The sequence below is a fragment of the Pseudopodoces humilis genome, chromosome 26 (genome assembly GCF_049639895.1).
Source record: "Pseudopodoces humilis isolate 2021_Gansu_Grassland_sample_001 chromosome 26, ASM4963989v1, whole genome shotgun sequence".
NCBI lineage: Eukaryota > Metazoa > Chordata > Aves > Passeriformes > Paridae > Pseudopodoces > Pseudopodoces humilis.
Window position 1 is genome coordinate 2,016,303 of NC_142225.1, and position 16,824 is coordinate 2,033,126.

Genomic DNA, 16,824 nt, shown 5'->3' on the forward strand with positions numbered 1-16,824 from the left:
AGCAACGGGCAAAGGAGGGATGGAATTCCCGATTATTACAGAATTGGCAAGACAACACTGTAATATTCCCACAAGACTGGGGAACTGTGGAAGTGCAGACAAGGGCAGAGAGGCTCTCATGAAATGAAGCAGGAGCATGGTCAGCCAAGAATTGGGGGTTTAGACCTTTTCTACCCTGGAAATTCAATTTGTCCTTATTTTTTCATGGAGTGATCCTGATAGGAAGGCACAACTGTTCGACACCATTTTCCTCAGCACCAGCAGAGATGTTTCTTTCTAAATAAGGACTTAAAGTAAATCACAGCCTTTGGTACAGCACAGAGCTACTTATAAAGGGCATTTCCAGGAAAGTGAGAAAAATGGAACAGGAATGATTCTCGAAGAGCTGAGAACAGCCCGTGGCCTTCACCAGGGAACAGTGACAGCAACTGAATTTCCCCCCACTCCCTCCCACCCCAAGCAAAACACTTGGACTGAGTTTTAGCAGCTCTGTTTAACATATCCTTTCTGGCTGCTTCATCTTTCAAGAGATTTTTTTTTAAAAATAATATTAAAAAAAACTGAAATAATGTCCAAGTGACTTCCACCTCTCCTCCTCCTTTTTCCTGGCTTTGCTCAGTCTCGTTATATTGCACATGAGTTGAAGATAATCTGGCTCCAAAGATGTTCCCTTTTACATAATGCACTTGTTAGAAAACACAGATAACGTGGGGAATATTCCATATATAAGTAAATATATGAAATATGGACTGGGTTTAGCTGGGGAGGACAGGCCCTCCGTCAGTCAGGCCCATGGCAGCGTTGGTCACCGTTTTGGAGATGTTTGGGATGTTTGTCCTTTCCTTGGAGATGTTTCATTTCTCAACACAGTCCTGAAGGTCTTCATTTCAAAACTTCTTCTGTGATCTGTTGGGCAAAGCAAAGAACCACTTTTATGCACAGCTTGATTTGGAAAACAAAAACAGGTTCCTTTTTTTCAAGTAAAGTGGAAGTTGCACATTGGTCCCCCCTGGCAAATTCCCAACTCCTTTTCCCACAAATGAAAAATGAAAATTTTTTAATTAAAATTCTTTAATGGACTAGATGCCACACAGTCTAAAGTGAGCTAAAGATAGGAAAAAGATTCATTAAATATATTCTTGTTGTTAACTGTTACCTCACATTAATGGCAAGTTCCAAACCCACAGTAATTAGTGCCAAGTGGGTTTTCCTCATGTTTTTGTCTTAATCAAGCTGTGTTTGTTCTGACCTGATGTAATTTATGAGATATTGAGCAACTGGTTGATTTTATAAATGCAGTCCAGGTAATGCCAGGAGCCAAGGCTGATCCCAGAGCCTGGACTGTGGAGCTGCTCCCACAGGAGCACAAACCCCAATCCCCATTTTGATGTGGGGATGGGGGTGTCCAGCAAAGGGCCCAAAAATTCCCCCCAATTTATGCAGTGCCAGAACTGCATCCATAACTCCACACCCCAAGGACTGACTCCTATTTTAATACAGGGAGATGCTCTGCTCTGTCTTTGAGACACTGAAGTTTCTAGAAATTTCATGCAACTGCTTTTGTCCCTCTCATCTTCCAAAAAATCCGTGTTCTGCCTTTACTTCACACCATGGCAACTGGAGCATCCCAGCTGCCCTGAGCACTCCGTCTGAGCCGGGTGCTTCATTAGCAGCTGGGGATGAGGGAAAGGCTGGGAGGAGCTGCAGTCACAGCCCAGAGCCCAGCCTAAGGCACAGGACCTGCCTGCTCCCAGCTCAGCCCCAAAAATCAGCCTGTTTTCCCCAAAGGGAGAGGCAGGATGGATCCATGTGATGAGGAGGGATGGATGCTGCAGGGATCAGGATGGAGGGATGGAGACGTTGCAGGGATGAAGTTGCAGCAATAATGAGGATGTGGGAATGAAGTTGCAGGGATAACGAGGATGCAGGGCTGATGAGGATGCAGGGAGGATGTTGCAGGGATAATGGGGATGCAGGGATAATGATGGTGCAGGGCTGATGATGTCGCAGGGATGATAAGGCTGCAGGGAGAATGATGGTGCAGCTATGATGAAATTGCAGATGAAGTTGCAGGGATGAAGTTGGGATAATGAGGATGCAGGGATGAAGTTGCAGGGATGATGAGGATGCAGGGATGAAGATGCAGCTCTGATGAAGTTGCAGGGATGATGGAATTGCAGAGATGAAGTTGCAGGGATAATGAGGATGCAGGGATGAAGAGGATGTATTTGCAGGGATGATGAGGATGTAGGGATGAAGATGCAGCTCTGATGAAGTTGCAGAGATGATGAAATTTCAGAGATGAAGTTGCAGGGATAATGAGGATGCAGGGATGATGATATGGGGATGCTGAGGATGCATCTGCAGGGACGATGTGAACGTAGGGGTGTAGGAATGATGCTACAAGGATGCTAAAATCCAGCGGAGGAAAGAGATGGGAATTCCTGCCAGGAGCAAAGATCCCTTGCGAGGCAGTGGGGAAATGAGCTTCCAGAGGGGCTCAGTGCTCTGAGCAAGGATCTCAGCCCAGGCACTTGTTCAAGCACCAGCTTATCCTGAAGTGCCAGCAGGACATTCCTGGGCTTAAAGCTAACGTGGCTTTCTGCTTTATTGGACTGGGTTTGCTAGGGGATTAAACCCCTCCCACCTGCCAGCTGGAAAGGGCTCCAGACTGCCAGGATCTTCAAGGATCACGGGAGCATTATACACTCAGGAAATAAATAAATACACAAATTAGACCCAAAACAGCACCTTCAGCCCAGGAAATGCCACTGGGCAAGAAGGTGATGGTGGAGCTGGGACTCTGCAGATGAGGTGGTAATTAACAGTTTTAATTCCCACCAGGCAAATAATCCGTGCTTTGGGGTACCCTGGAGCCTTTCCAAGCTGTATCCTTGCCAGTGAAGAAAGAAATGCCAAATCCTCAGCCTAACAATTGTGTTATTTCTCTGGATCCAGTAAGAACAGCAGTGAGAAGTCAGGAGCATTCAGGAGCTATCCCTGCTCCAGCTCCTGAAGGGATCCAGATGTCTTTCCATTGTACAGGGGTGAGGAAATCCTCTCCAGCCCAAGAGAAATAGAGGATATTAAACAGCAGCCATAAAAATTAGATGTTTTTTAATTGGCTGAGCCAAATAACTTCTATCTAAACACTCAGAGCTGGCAAAACAGCTCCTGGGAGGGCAAGTCCTGAGCATCTCCTTCCAGAGGACTGGAAAACAGCTCCTCTTTGGAACAGGTTTTTAAGGAATAAACAAAGTGACCTGCAGAAAATGATGGTCTGGCCATCCGTCACTGACACAAACAATATACTGGAATGGCTGAGAGTCTTAATGCAGAATTAAAAAGGCAGATTTAATTTATGCCAATCAACACAGGGTTTCTGTTAAGATAACAGATCTTATCAAATTAACTGATATCTCTGACTGAGTCCCACACTTGGCTAATAAAGGTGCTTGTGCAAAGCTCTCCTCCAAGGGAATTGCATGGCTGTTAGGTCAAGAGAATGGAGCAATGCAGCCAAATTCCCAGGAGATGCCCCAAGTGAGAAACACAGCTGGACTCAGGTCAGGTTCCCCACTCGCTTCTCCTCAGGCTCACTGCGCTTTCTCAGAGCATCTTGCAACCAGGATGGGAGAAATATCCCTGCAAATTTCCAGCCCTGGGAGAGAACAGCCCAGGCTTGTTTCTGATGCTGCAGAAAGAAGATTTCCTGCCTTAATTCTGAGGGATTGAAAGTGAGGAATATCATTCAGGCACCTGCACCCACTGAGGCACGGGCAGAGGCAGAGAACCCTCTAACCTGCAATGCTACATCGAGTTCCCAGCAACTCCTTCCTCCAGCTCCAGCTCAGAAATCCCTCCTGCAAATTCAAATTGCCAGCAGCCAGGGCCATTTTAAACCCAAATTTTTAATGTCTGGTTTTTGACCCACTGCAATAGCAGGAGGTTAATTTTTTACAGAGGCACAGAGGCAGCTCCAAGCAGAGACCAGCAAGGAGGGAGAGGAGGGTTCTCAACCCTAAACTCACAGAGATTTCAGGAAAAATGGGCCAGAAGGGGGGGAAAAGGGAAGATGCAGAGTGAAGAAATCATGGGAGAGGAGGCTGTTGATGGGGATCTGAAGGCAGAGTTGGCAGCTTGGGAAGCTGTGTGAAACCTCAGGCTTCCCTCCAGACAAGGGGAAAAAACTGAATTATTGGGGTACCCAGGGCAGGGTCTGCAGGCTTTTCCAGCCCCAAGAAAGCTGAATCCCATAAAACCTTTGGAGGAGTCCTCACTTCTTGCTCTGTGTTTCAAAAGTGCTTCTTCCTTTTTCATTGCAAACACTTCCTGAAGTGGTTCTGTGCCATTTACAGATGGGGAAACTGAGGCACAGAGGAGCCCATCTGCCCAAGGCCAGGGAGAAAATGCCCCACAGTGCTCACACGCTCCAGGCTGGGGAACAGGGATGCATTTCCCTGGGGTACAACCCAAACCCCCTGAATGGCACTGCATCACCCACAGCATCACCCACATCACCCACAGCATCACCCACATCACCCACAGCATCACCCACAGCATCACCCACATCACCCACAGCATCACCCACAGCATCACCCACCACAGCACCCACAGCATCACCCACAGCATCACCCACAGCATCACCCACAGCATCACCCACAGCATCACCCACCACAGCACCCACAGCATCATCCACAGCATCACCCACATCACCCACAGCATCACCCACAGCATCACCCACAGCATCACCCACCACATCACCCACATCACCCACCACATCACCCACCACATCACCCACAGCATCACCCACAGCATCACCCACAGCATCACCCACATCACCCACATCACCCACAGCATCACCCACAGCATCACCCACAGCATCACCCACATCACCCACATCACCCACAGCATCACCCACAGCATCACCCACAGCATCACCCACATCACCCACAGCATCACCCACATCACCCACAGCATCACCCACCACATCACCCACCACATCACCCACCACATCACCCACAGCATCACCCACACATCACCCACAGCATCACCCACAGCATCACCCACATCACCCACAGCATCACCCACATCACCCACAGCATCACCCACAGCATCACCCACCACATCACCCACCACATCACCCACAGCATCACCCACAGCATCATCCACAGCATCACCCACATCACCCACGACATCACCCACAGCATCACCCACCACATCACCCACCACATCACCCACCACATCACCCACAGCATCACCCACAGCATCACCCACCACATCACCCACCACATCACCACCACATCACCCACAGCATCACCCACAGCATCACCCACATCACCCACAGCATCACCCACAGCATCACCCACCACATCACCCACCACATCACCCACATCACCCACAGCATCACCCACAGCATCACCCACAGCATCACCCACCACAGCACCCACATCACCCACAGCATCACCCACATCACCCACAGCATCACCCACCACAGCACCCACAGCATCACCCACATCACCCACAGCATCACCCACCACAGCACCCACAGCATCACCCACAGCATCACCCACCGCCCGCTCCACACACGGCTCTTTCCTTGCACCCAGCCCAAGAGCAAACTCAGCTTTCTGCAAACACAGAAAACACTTTACAAAGTGTGTGTTCATCCCTTCCTTCCATCCTCCCTCCCAGCCTTTAGCTTCCCGTGGAGCCGCAACCCGAGCACAGACCCTGCTGCAAGCCCCGAGGCCGCTGCCCAGCCTTCGGTGCTTCCACCGTGACAAAACCCCAGAGGATTTTCCTCATCTATCCGTGGTGGTGCTGTGAGGGAAGCAAAGCAAAGCAGCTGTGCTGGGCAGCCTCCGAATAAACCTGACTGTGCTTTGCAGCCTTGCTGGGGCGAGCAGAGGGGGCGATGGGCTCATGTTCTCCACAAACCACACATCCAAGCCCAGCCCGCCCAGCCAGGGGGTTCAGAGACGTTAAAAATGAAAAGCAACCACTGGAGCAAAGCATCAGAGCTCCAACACGCTCAGAAAAGCATCGGAATCACAAGTCTGAAGGAAATGAATCATTCCTAAACAAAGCCAGCAGCGCCTGCTGCCGTCGGTGCGGCTGAGCCGGGGGTCTCACAATGAGTGTGCAGAGCCAGCAGAGAACGGCTGCTCCCACCCCGAGCAGTGATCAGGGAGCATTCCAGCTTCTCCTGACTCCAGTGAGGAGCTGAAGGAGATGGGAGACATGTTCTAATTTATTTGAGCATGTCTTGGTTCATAAGGAGGAGAAAAGTGACGGTGCCCTGCGGGGATGTTCATGCGGGAGGTTTCCCAGCGCTGCTGCCGAGCATCCTCAGCACTGAAAATTCAGGCTGTGAGCGGTGATGAGACACAAACAGACCCTGAACCCTGTGGGTGTCAGAGCAGCACGTTAATCGTGGAAGGAAAAGCACAGAGAGGCTCACGGGGTTTGTGTTTGTGGTGAGTTTTGCAGAGCAGGGGATAAAAGGGCTGCAGGCAGAACCCCGCACAGATCCCTCTTCCCCACACAGGGCGGTTTTCAGGAGCAAAATCTGGGATTCGCTGAGTGACAAAAGCAGGAGCCCTGACGCCTTCCCGGCATGGAGCAGCCAACAGAGGGACAAACACCCCTGGGACAGGGACACCATCACCCAAGGATGGAGTGAAAGTCTCACTTGTACCCCAGGCTCAACCACAGGAGAGCTTTGCCTGGAACAAGAGCTGGGGGGGAGCTGGGAGATGGGGCTGGGGCTGCTCTGCAGGGATCCCAAATGTGTCCTTCCCTCAGGCACAGACTCCTCCTGGTGCCAGTCTCATTTCTGACCTCAGAAACCCCCACTCACCACCCCCTGGCATGGATGGAACACCCTCCACTGCTGGACAGGCAATTCCCAGCTAAGACAAGGCACCTCAGGGCACCCAAAATATCCCCCAAATCCTCCTCAAGGTGGTGATGGCCACGGCCCCGGGGCTGTTCCCAAGGAAAAGAAGCACACGGTTCCATCCCTCCATGCTCAGTGCCCACCTCCCACCTCTGGCACGGGGCGAGGGCTGCTGATGCCACCCTGCACCCGGCGGGATTGCCTGGACCTCAGCCATGCAAACAGCACCCAGGAAAAGGGGGAAAGGCAGCAACATCCCATCCTTAACACATCCTCCAGCTGTACAACACCCCCAAGGCCCAGCCGAGGGCCAGTCGTGCTGCAGGGAGGGTGCAGGGGAGCAGCACCAGCTCCGTAGGAGTGAGAGTTCCTGGGATATGGCCCTGCCCACAGCAGCCTGTAACTATCGAATCCTCAGATCCTTTGGGTTGGAAGGGGCCTAAAAGATAATCCATGACAAAGATCATATCATATCCAGAAATCCCTTATTTCCCTGCTCCCATCGGACTGCCCTTGCACGAGGATGCCGGGGCACTGAGCTCTCCCTCCAGGTACACACAGAACGGAGACTGAAGGGCAAGATAAGGCACAGTTAAACCCTGTTTGCCTGTTTGCACTCCCAGGTTTGCAGCCTACCCAGAGATCGTTTGCTAAAGCATTTAAAAGCAGGGAAAACCAAGCCCTGCTTCCCTGCGGCGGCGGTGGAGCCTCCGTGTGCTCGCACCAAGACATGCATATTTTAAAAGCTTGGCAGGAGAGGGCTCCAAACTACACAATTAAACAGATTTTACACACAACGCTCCCAAGCACTGCCAAACACCCTTTCCTTGTGCAACATCCCTGCAGGAGAGACCCCTTCGGAGCAATGACCCTAGCTGGCTCCTTCCATTCTGCCGGGGAAAGCGATTGTCTGCCCTTTGCCGCTGCTTAATTGCCCATAAACTGGGCATTAAAAACAAAACCGGCTTCTTTTGTCAAGGGACGGAGCGGGAACAATTGCCTGGGAGGAAATTTAACCCTCCTGGAGGAAAGAGGATATCTCCAGCTCTTGTCTGTGTCCACACGTGGGGTGGGATGGATACTGCTCTGCTCCGGCCACCCCAAGCACCCGAAGGGCATCTATTGTGCTGGAGAACAACAGAACCTTTTGAAGGCGCTCAGGCCTGAAATCACACAAAAAAGAGGGCAAAGAAGCAGGAGAAAAAGGTGATGGTGTCAAAGTACCAAGTGGAGGGGTCAGGGGTGCGGCTGCTGCACCCCCCAGCACCAAGGGTGTGTTTCAAGGTGGCATCCAGGGCTGAAACAGGGCTGAAACAGGAAAATACGGGCAGAGGGAAAAGGAAACTGTCAGGACTCTGTGAAAACAGAAAACAGGAGGTACAAGGTTCTACAGCACCCAGTGCCCCTGTGTGGGGGCTGGAACAAGATGTTCTTTAAGGTTGCTTTCAACCCAAACCTTTTCTGTGATAAATTAAAGGCATCCACGGAGGCAGCTCCAGCCTCCCAGGGCTGCATCCCTGGGGTGGGAGCTGCCTCTTCCATCCTCGCTCCCATCCTTCACTGTCACCGTGTCTCTCGGGTGACTGCAACAAAGGACAGGGGACGGGGAGGACATCGCAGCAGAGCCACGCTGGTACTGCCCAGAGATGCAGAGACCCTGCTCCCCTGCTCTTGGGGTGCTGGGAAGCATCAGCCAGGAGCTCGTGGTAATGCCTTTTCCTCCATTTAGTGTAAAAGCTGAGTCTTTGGCTCACAGACAGCAGCTCCGCTAACGCAGGTCCCCCAGTGCTGCCCCTCCAAGCACATCAGGGACAGGCGAGTCCAGCACAGCCGAGGCTCCTCTGGAACTCCCCAGGGGCTGCTGAAACCCTGCCTTGTCCTAATGGGGCACACGGCAGGAGAGCAGAGCCACTTAAATAACTGCTGGCTGTGGAGAGCCCAGTGTTTCGGGCATCTCTCCAATTCCTGCCACAACATCTGCAGCAGCAGTTCCAGAGAAACCTCAGACCACGGAACAGAAGGTATTTATCAGAGTCACGGGTTGGTTTGGGTTGGAACAGATCTTTAAGATCATCCAGTTCCAGCTCCCTGCCATGGGACACCTTCCACTAGAGCAGGTGGCTCGAGTGGCTCAGTTTCTCTCAGTGAATGGTACCCACGATACAGCAGAGACAGAAGATGCAGAGAGGGCAGAACATCCAAAGGATATCTCCAGTTTTCCACTTTCACTTCTTGCAATCTAAAAGACAGAGCAGCAGTGTATTTTTCTCTTTCAGTGATACCACTCAGTGCTGAAAAGTATTTTTCTGAATGAAAGAAAGGGGGAATTTAGGTCAGATATTGATTGCCCAGAGCAGCTGTGGCTTCCCCATCCCTGGAAGTGTCCAATACCAGGTTGGATGGGTTTTGGAGCAACCTGGGATACTGGGAGGTGTCCCTGCCCATGGCAGGTGTGGAACTGGATGATCCTTAAGGTCTCTTTCCACCAAAACCATTCTGGAATTCTACCAGAGCCAAACTGCCTTTTACCCCAATGGGTGGAGTGGTTTCCTTGTCACCACTCCTATAAAGCATCTTTTACTGTCAATAAAATCCCTTTGAAACTACTCTGCTCCTACAAAATCAAGCAGGGAGGAGTCAGGAAAGCAAACCAACAGCCTGCAAGGTCTCTGCTCATTTCAGATGACAGAGAAACTGAAAATTGTTCTGTGCCATTTCCAGGAGGACATGTGGTTTCCGTACCCTGTGCAGCTGCCATGGGGAAAACACCAACCCAGAACCTATCTGCAAACTCTCCTGAGTGCAATGTTTCCTCTGCTCTTAAACTCAAACCCTCCTTTTAGGAATAGGCATGAGGGAAAGCTTCAATAACAATAAAATTTAATAACAATAAAACTTAATAACAATAAAAAGGGAGAGCTCATAGGCAGAAATGACATTTTGGCCCACTGGCAGCCTGGGGAAAAGGCAAAGTGAGGTGTTCCCAGTTATCCCACACAAGGAATCCCAGTTATCCTGGACAAGGGATCTCAGGTTTGTAACTTCTCATGAAGTTCCAGAGCATCTACCTTATAAAGATCATTCTCTTGCACCCTCAGCTGATGAAAATCCTGGTAGTTCCAATAAAACCATCACACCCAGCAGCCAAGGAGGGGCTCTGATGTTTTTCTTGGGTTTATTGACTGTGGCTAAAGGAAGGTGCTACAAACCATCCAAATCCTTCTGAGTCTCGGAAAAATCCCAGCTAAACTCCAATTTTGGCATGGCCAGCATCTCTCAGGACAAGGCCCCCTCTCCACAGCCTTGGTGTGGAGGAACCTTGGGAAACCTTGCACAGGTTGGGGCTAAATTTCTCTTTGCTGTAGGTATTTAACAGCATCCCTATTCCATGTGCTACCTCAAAGGAATTTGGCTTGTTTTAACCCAAAATCCAGCAAAACTGAGCAGAGCTGAAGCCAAAACTCTCGAGGCCAAGCTGCTTTTGGCTTGTGTCAATGGCAGGGGCTGGATGGGAGCACTAAACCACTGAAATCACCTTTTTAGCACAGAAGTGAAGCAATCCAGCTGCAGAGGAGCAGCAGGGTTTTCCTCCTCCCACAGCACTAAAAAGCAAATACAATCAGAGGAGCTACAGGATGTGATCCCACTTTATCTCACATGTATAAAAATACCTGAGAGCGGCAGGATAAGCTGGAATAAAAGTAATAATAAAAGTAAGCAGTGGGAAGCATGGAGTTTGTCCAAAAAAACCAGAACATTATGACTCCATTGAACTGTCCCCCGTGCAAAGCTCACCTGATCCCATCAGATGTCCCATGGCCCCTGGCACACGCATGAAGATGAATTTTCCCCGGTGGGATTTTTGGTTATTTTTCAATCCTGTTTTTTACTGTCCCCCTTGTTTCACAAAGCTGCCGAGGTTCCCCGGCCAAGCTTCCCGGCAGCTGCTCGGTGCCAGCTCCCAGTGGCTTTGGGGTTGTTCTCGGTGGAGCAGGATGAACCTCCATCCCCAGGTTCCACTGCCAAGGTGAGGGACAGGAGGATCTGGGGGTGTTTATTGCCTGTGGATGCTTTGCTGGGCACACGGGAGGAGCAGCGGGACTGGAACCAGGAAGGGGGTGCAGAGCCACGATGGAGGAGCTGGAACCATCTGGAAAGGCTTTTTGCGGGAAGAGCAAGGACCAAGGGGGATGGGAGAAGGAATGCCATGACAACCTTTGGGGGTTTCCCAGGAAACCATGGTCACCATGGCAACTGCATCACTCCGGTCGGAATTAGTGACTTCCGCTGGAAGGCGTGTTCACCACTTTAATCTTCTGGTGATAAGCGGCTGCATCTCTTCCAAAGGCATTGCAAAAAGAGGAGGAAATATCCCTTTGTCTCCGGCTGGGTGGGTCGGAGGCTCCCAGCCATGGCGAGGAGCCCATCGTGGATCCTGCTCCGTGCCGAAACCGCTCCCTGCTCCGGAAAACATTCCAGTCTGCGTCTCCTCTCCCTCCCCCTGCATGCATCCCTGCTGCACCGCCACAAACTTGACATTGGAGGAAATAATTCCGTCAGGTTACAGGGGAAGGGAATCCAGAATAGAAAATGAAGGCTTAGGGGATTCTTTTTCTATTTAAACCAGTATTGATTGCACTCGGTCTCTGACCAGATTAGAATTTCATAAATTATCTAATGGGGAGAAAAAGGGAATCTGGGATGTGCCCATAATGGCACATCACATGTTTCAATATTAAGCATCATTTAACGATGTGGTAACAGAGACTCTCTGCAGAATTAAATGGTTATTTCCTCCCAGCCCCCTCCCAGTACGCTCTGCCTCATGTTTTCCTCATTCCTCCACCCAGTCCAGGTTTGTTAATCCAATAAATTACTTCACGTGATGGAAGGGAGATCGGCTACACACTGCCCTTAGGGAAAGGGGGGGAATTCGGGAGCAAAGCAAGAGGTTCCCCAAAAGCCCAAAAAGCAAAGCAGCCCTGCAACACGTTGCAGAACAAACACCTGTTTTGACAGTGAGTGTGGTTTGTCTTCATCTTCCTTCTCTTTACCCTTTAGCTGTCCTCTTCTCCAGAGAATTTTAAATCCTTTTACTTTTGGATCTTTAGAAAGGAAGGATCTAAAAAAATAAAAGTATAAAAACGAGGGCACACACAGACCGACGATGGTGCATGTTCCACACAACACCGACACACAGTCACTTTGCATTATTATTGGTATTATTATTGGTATCGTTTCACCGCGTCCTCAGATTTTGTTGCTGTTTGTTTGGTTTGGGTTTGTTTTAAACATCCGTAAAGATCTTTTTGATGTTCACACAGTTGGGATTGTTTGTGGTTGTGCAGTTGCCTGCTTTAAAGGCAGCCTGTTTGAATGCACTGTGATTGATCCCCCCTTCCTCGATCACCATGTACTCGGACTTGCTGAGGGTGGAATTGCTGCGAGCCTTCTTCATCTCCTCGCTGGACGAGAGGTGCTGGCAGCTCCCGACGTGCATGTACTGGGCTTGTTCCTCACCTTCCGTCTCCCGGTGGTAGAAATAGTTGAAATTGGAGACGATGACGGGCACGGGGAGGGCGATGGTCAGCACCCCCGCGATGGCGCACAGAGACCCCACGATCTTGCCCCCAATGGTGATGGGGTGCATGTCCCCATAGCCCACGGTGGTCATGGTGACCACGGCCCACCAGAAGGCATCGGGGATGCTACTGAACCCCGAGCTGGGGTCATCGGCCTCCGCGAAGTAAACGGCGCTGGAGAAGAGGATGACTCCGATGAAGAGGAAGAAGATGAGCAAGCCCAGCTCCCTCATGCTGGCCTTGAGGGTCTGCCCCAGGATCTGCAGCCCCTTGGAGTGCCGGGAGAGCTTGAAGATGCGGAAGACCCTGACGAGGCGGATGACTCTGAGGATGGCCAAGGACATGGCTTGCTGGCCATTGCCTTGCCGCTCAGCCAGCTCTGTGCCCAGCGTGATGAAGTAGGGGATGATGGCCACAATGTCAATGATGTTCATGATGTTCTTGGAGAAGGTGGCCTTGCTGGGGCAGGCAAAGAAACGGACCAGCAGCTCAAAGGAGAACCAGATGATGCACAAAGTCTCCACCACAAAGAAAGGGTCAGTGAAGGATGACACCATGGAAGCAGCCGAGGATGAGGAGTTGGTGAAGACGTCAGGTGGGAGAGGGCCACCCCCTGTCCCGAAGGTGCCCCCGGTTCCCTCATAGTCGTGGTCGTCCCTGAATTCGGGCAGGGTCTCCAGACAGAAGATGACAATGGAGATAAGGATGACCAGGACAGAGACAATGGCAATGCCTCGGGCCGGCCCAGAGCTCTCAGGGTACTCGAAGAGGAGCCACACCTGGCGCTGAAACTCCTTCTCAGGAAGTGGCCGCTGCTCCTCCCGAATGAAACCCTCATCCTCCCGAAACTTCTCCATGGCCTCCTCCCCCAGCTGGTAGAACCGGATCTCCTCGGAGAAGATGTCGATGGGGACGTTGACGGGACGCCGGATGCGCCCGCCCGACTGGTAGTAGTAGAGGATGGCGTCGAAGCTGGGACGGTTGCGGTCGAAAAAATACTCATTGCGGAGGGGGTCGAAGTAGCGCATCCTCTTCCGGGGGTCCCCCAGCAGCGTCTCGGGGAACTGCGCCAGGGTCTTGAGCTGGGTCTCGAAGCGCAGCCCCGAGATGTTGATGACCACGCGCCCGCAGCACTCGTGCTCCCCGCTGCCCGCGGGCTGCCCGGCGGGCACGGCCGGCGCCGGGGGCTGATCGTAGCGGTCCCCCCCGAGCAGCGCAGGAGGATGCTGGGGCTCCTCCAGCAAAGGGTCCCCGCCGCCGCCGCCGCCTCCCACCACGGTCATGCTGCCTTCCTCCCCTTCTTCGCCCTCTTCCTCCTGCTGCTCGGGGCCCGGCTGGGGGGCGGCTGGGGGCTCGGTGTAGCCCAGGTTGTGGTGGCTGCTGCTCGAGCCGCCCCGAGGCTGCCGGCCGGCGGAGGAGGCGGCCGGAGAGTAGAGCAAGCTCCGCCGCTCGTCCATAAAGGTGTGGGGCGGAAGGGGAAGGGGGGGGGGGGGAGTGGGATCGGAGAGGCGGCAGCCGAAGCCTCTTCTTCCTCCTCTTCCTCCTCCTCCGGGCGGAGAGGGAGCAACAGCCGCCCAACTCCTCCAGCGGCTGCCGCTGCTCTGAAGAGCTGAGGCTCTTCTCAAAAAATCCGCCCCCAGCCCTGGCACCGCCTCACTCAGTCACCGCTCCAGGAGACACCCACCAGCCCCCCGGCCCTGCCCCGCAGCCCCCCGCCAGCTGCGGGCACCCCCTGCCCTGCCATGCCCTGCCCGGGGGAGCCCCATCAATCCATCCCGCAGGCAGCGCCGAGGGGCTCCAGGCTCCTCCCGGGAGCATCCTTCCCTGCTCAGCGGGCTGCAAGCAGGGAGAGGGGGTTTTCCTGGCACAACCGCTGCCTAGAAAGACTTTTTCTGCCCTTCCCTAGGTGGAATGCTATTTTGGCTCTGAATTTTGGGGTTTGCCTGTTGGTTTTCAGCCACGGTTTCACACGGTGGGAGGCTGTGGGCAGTGGAAAGCCGACAGCGTGGCCAGAACCAACAGTTGTTTTGAATCAGCGTCTGGGTTAGGCTGGGGATTGTTTTTCTCTGTCTAGGAGAGCGTGTGTGTGCGCCCATGAGTGTGTGTGCACACGTGTGTGTGTGCATGTGCTTCCCCCACCAAAATAAACCCAGAAGCAAAGCTGAGCCAGCCTCTACCAAGGAGCTTCCCGGCTGAACCGAAACCTGCATTTCAGACTTTCCATCAAGAAAGCCAAACCCTTTCTATTTCTTTTTCTTTCTTCCTCCCTTCAATTTGTCTTCTTAAGCAAATAGTTCAATTCTGAGCAAAAGGGACTTTTTCAAGCAAAAACCTCCTCTGCAGAAGGCCAGAGCTGGAAAGCACCCCCATCCCCAGGAGATGTGCGTCAGGGACAGCCTCTGATCTCTGCACTCCCAGCTCTCCCCTGGATCCTCATTTTTCCAACCCCCTGCAGTAGCTGAAATGCTTTAACCCCCAGCCAAGGGGGTTTAACCACGTGCCAAGGGGGTTTAGGCAATTCAGGGAGCTCCCAGCTTGGGAAAAATGAATGGAATGGTTTAGATTGAAAAGGACTTTAAAGCTCATCTCACTCCACCTCTCTGACGTGGGCAGGGACACCTTGCACTGGACCAAGAGCTCGACCATGAGGCCTGGGGAGAGGAGAGGAGGGAGCCTGTGTTCCCTTCTGGAGCCAGATGGGTGGTCCCAGCACAACGATGGAGGTTAAAACCCATCCACCATCCCCACTTGAGCTCATCATCCCGGTTATTTTTAACCAGCACAGCCTCCAGAAGGTAGGGAGAACAACAGATGAAAGGATCAAACTTATTTATACTTTAAATCAGAAACAAGCTGTCCAAAATACCCAGATCTGGGGAGGGAACAACAATAAATATTGGTGCAAGAGCCGACTCCAGACTGAACGGCAGATGAACAGTGAGGATGGAGTCCGGCTGAGCTAAGCCCACCCAACTCTTTGCTGACAGAGGGGAAACACCCTCTGCCACCAGAAAGCCAGGAGGATTCCTGAGGGAATGAGCCCCAGCCAGGTGTGCATGGAAAGGTGGATGCTCACCCATGCCCCAACACAAGGAGAGCTGTCTCCAGGCCATGTCACCCCACCCCAGACTTGGGCTCAAGTCCTTTGTTGCCACCTCCATCCTTGGCTTTAAGTCCCATTTTTGACACCTGTTTTTCTTGAGGGTGTGGATCTCCTGGAAGGAGGGAGTTGGGAAGTTGCTCCCCTGCCATTCCTCCAGCAGTTCGTGGTTCTAACCAGCAACTTGCTCCCAGTGAGAGCATCCACTCCTCCCTTCCAACCCACAGAATCTCCCAGCCATCCCCAAACCCAGACAAGGCAGGAAGCAAAGCCCTGGAGCACCATTAACCCTTGAGCTCCCCTTGTTGTTTATAGGTTGGGAAAAATTCCTGTATGCAACAGTTCACATCCAAATCTGAGGCTTAATTTTCATGAGAAAGAAATAACCATCATCTCTTCACCACATATATGTGTGTGTAGCAGCTAAAAACTTGTCTGGCTCATCCCTTTTCCCTGCTAGGATTTCTGCCAATAAATCAGAGTCGTCTGGTCTCAAGCAAACAAATGAGGCTGCCTCAAACCATAAACATTTACTGAGGACACAAGGCTCGAGGCACAAGGTGTAACTTCCATAATTGCAATAATTTACTCTGCATCTGTCAGGGGCAAACCCATCAGGAATTAGCGAGAGAGCCACAGACCTTTGGGATGCTGCTTGGGAATGCCTTTCCTTTAAGAGCAGCAGGATGAAGCCCTTACCCCATGGCTGCAGCACAGCAGCAGACATTAACCCTTGAGCTCCGGTGCCCTTGGTCGGGCTTCGCGCTGGGATTTCTCCAGGAGCTGCCGGCCCCAGCACCTCGCCCTGTTTACTCCTCCGCTGCCTCCCTGTAATCCTATCAAAGCCAATTAGGCTGTGCCAGGCGAGCAGCAGCGCTGCAAGCGGAGAGCAGCCGAGGGGCAGATCCTCCCCAGCCCTTCCCCTCAGCTCCTGCCTTCCCCTGGGTCTCCAGACGAGCTTTGGATGCAGCAACAGCATCACCTCCCCTGTGAGCCCCCGGCAGCCTCACACGGCTTCCCTGGAGGGGTTTGCATCCAGGAGCTGCAGCAAGCCCAGCATTTGTCAGCCAGAAACAGAGGTGGTCCAGGTCAGGCTTCAAAACCTGGAAGTCTGAGCACAAGGGAAGGGGGATAAAAGCCCAGAGGAAGGGGGATCTCCCTGGTGTCCAGCCTGACCAAAGCTTTCCTGTAAGCTGGGAACTCAGTGCAGCACCAAACCGTCTCCTCTAGGCTGTGGTTTG

General features: G+C 52.4%; 1 protein-coding gene across 2 annotated transcripts; it reads right to left on the bottom strand.

Annotated features, from left to right (window-relative positions):
- Positions 1 to 493: 493 nt before the first annotated feature.
- On the bottom strand, positions 494 to 14,049 carry LOC102113396 (potassium voltage-gated channel subfamily A member 3). Of its 2 annotated transcripts, XM_005530160.3 has the most exons (3): positions 11,909 to 14,049; positions 10,697 to 11,432; positions 494 to 906 (listed from the first exon to the last, which is right to left on the bottom strand). In XM_005530160.3, exon 1 carries the CDS (start codon positions 13,938 to 13,940, stop codon positions 12,189 to 12,191), a length of 1,752 nt encoding a protein of 583 aa, XP_005530217.2. In that variant the 5' UTR covers positions 13,941 to 14,049; the 3' UTR covers positions 494 to 906; positions 10,697 to 11,432; positions 11,909 to 12,188. The 2 variants fall into 2 exon arrangements, with proteins under 2 accessions (XP_005530217.2, XP_087923339.1); XM_088067213.1 differs by having other exon boundaries at positions 10,697 to 14,049.
- Positions 14,050 to 16,824: the final 2,775 nt, after the last annotated feature.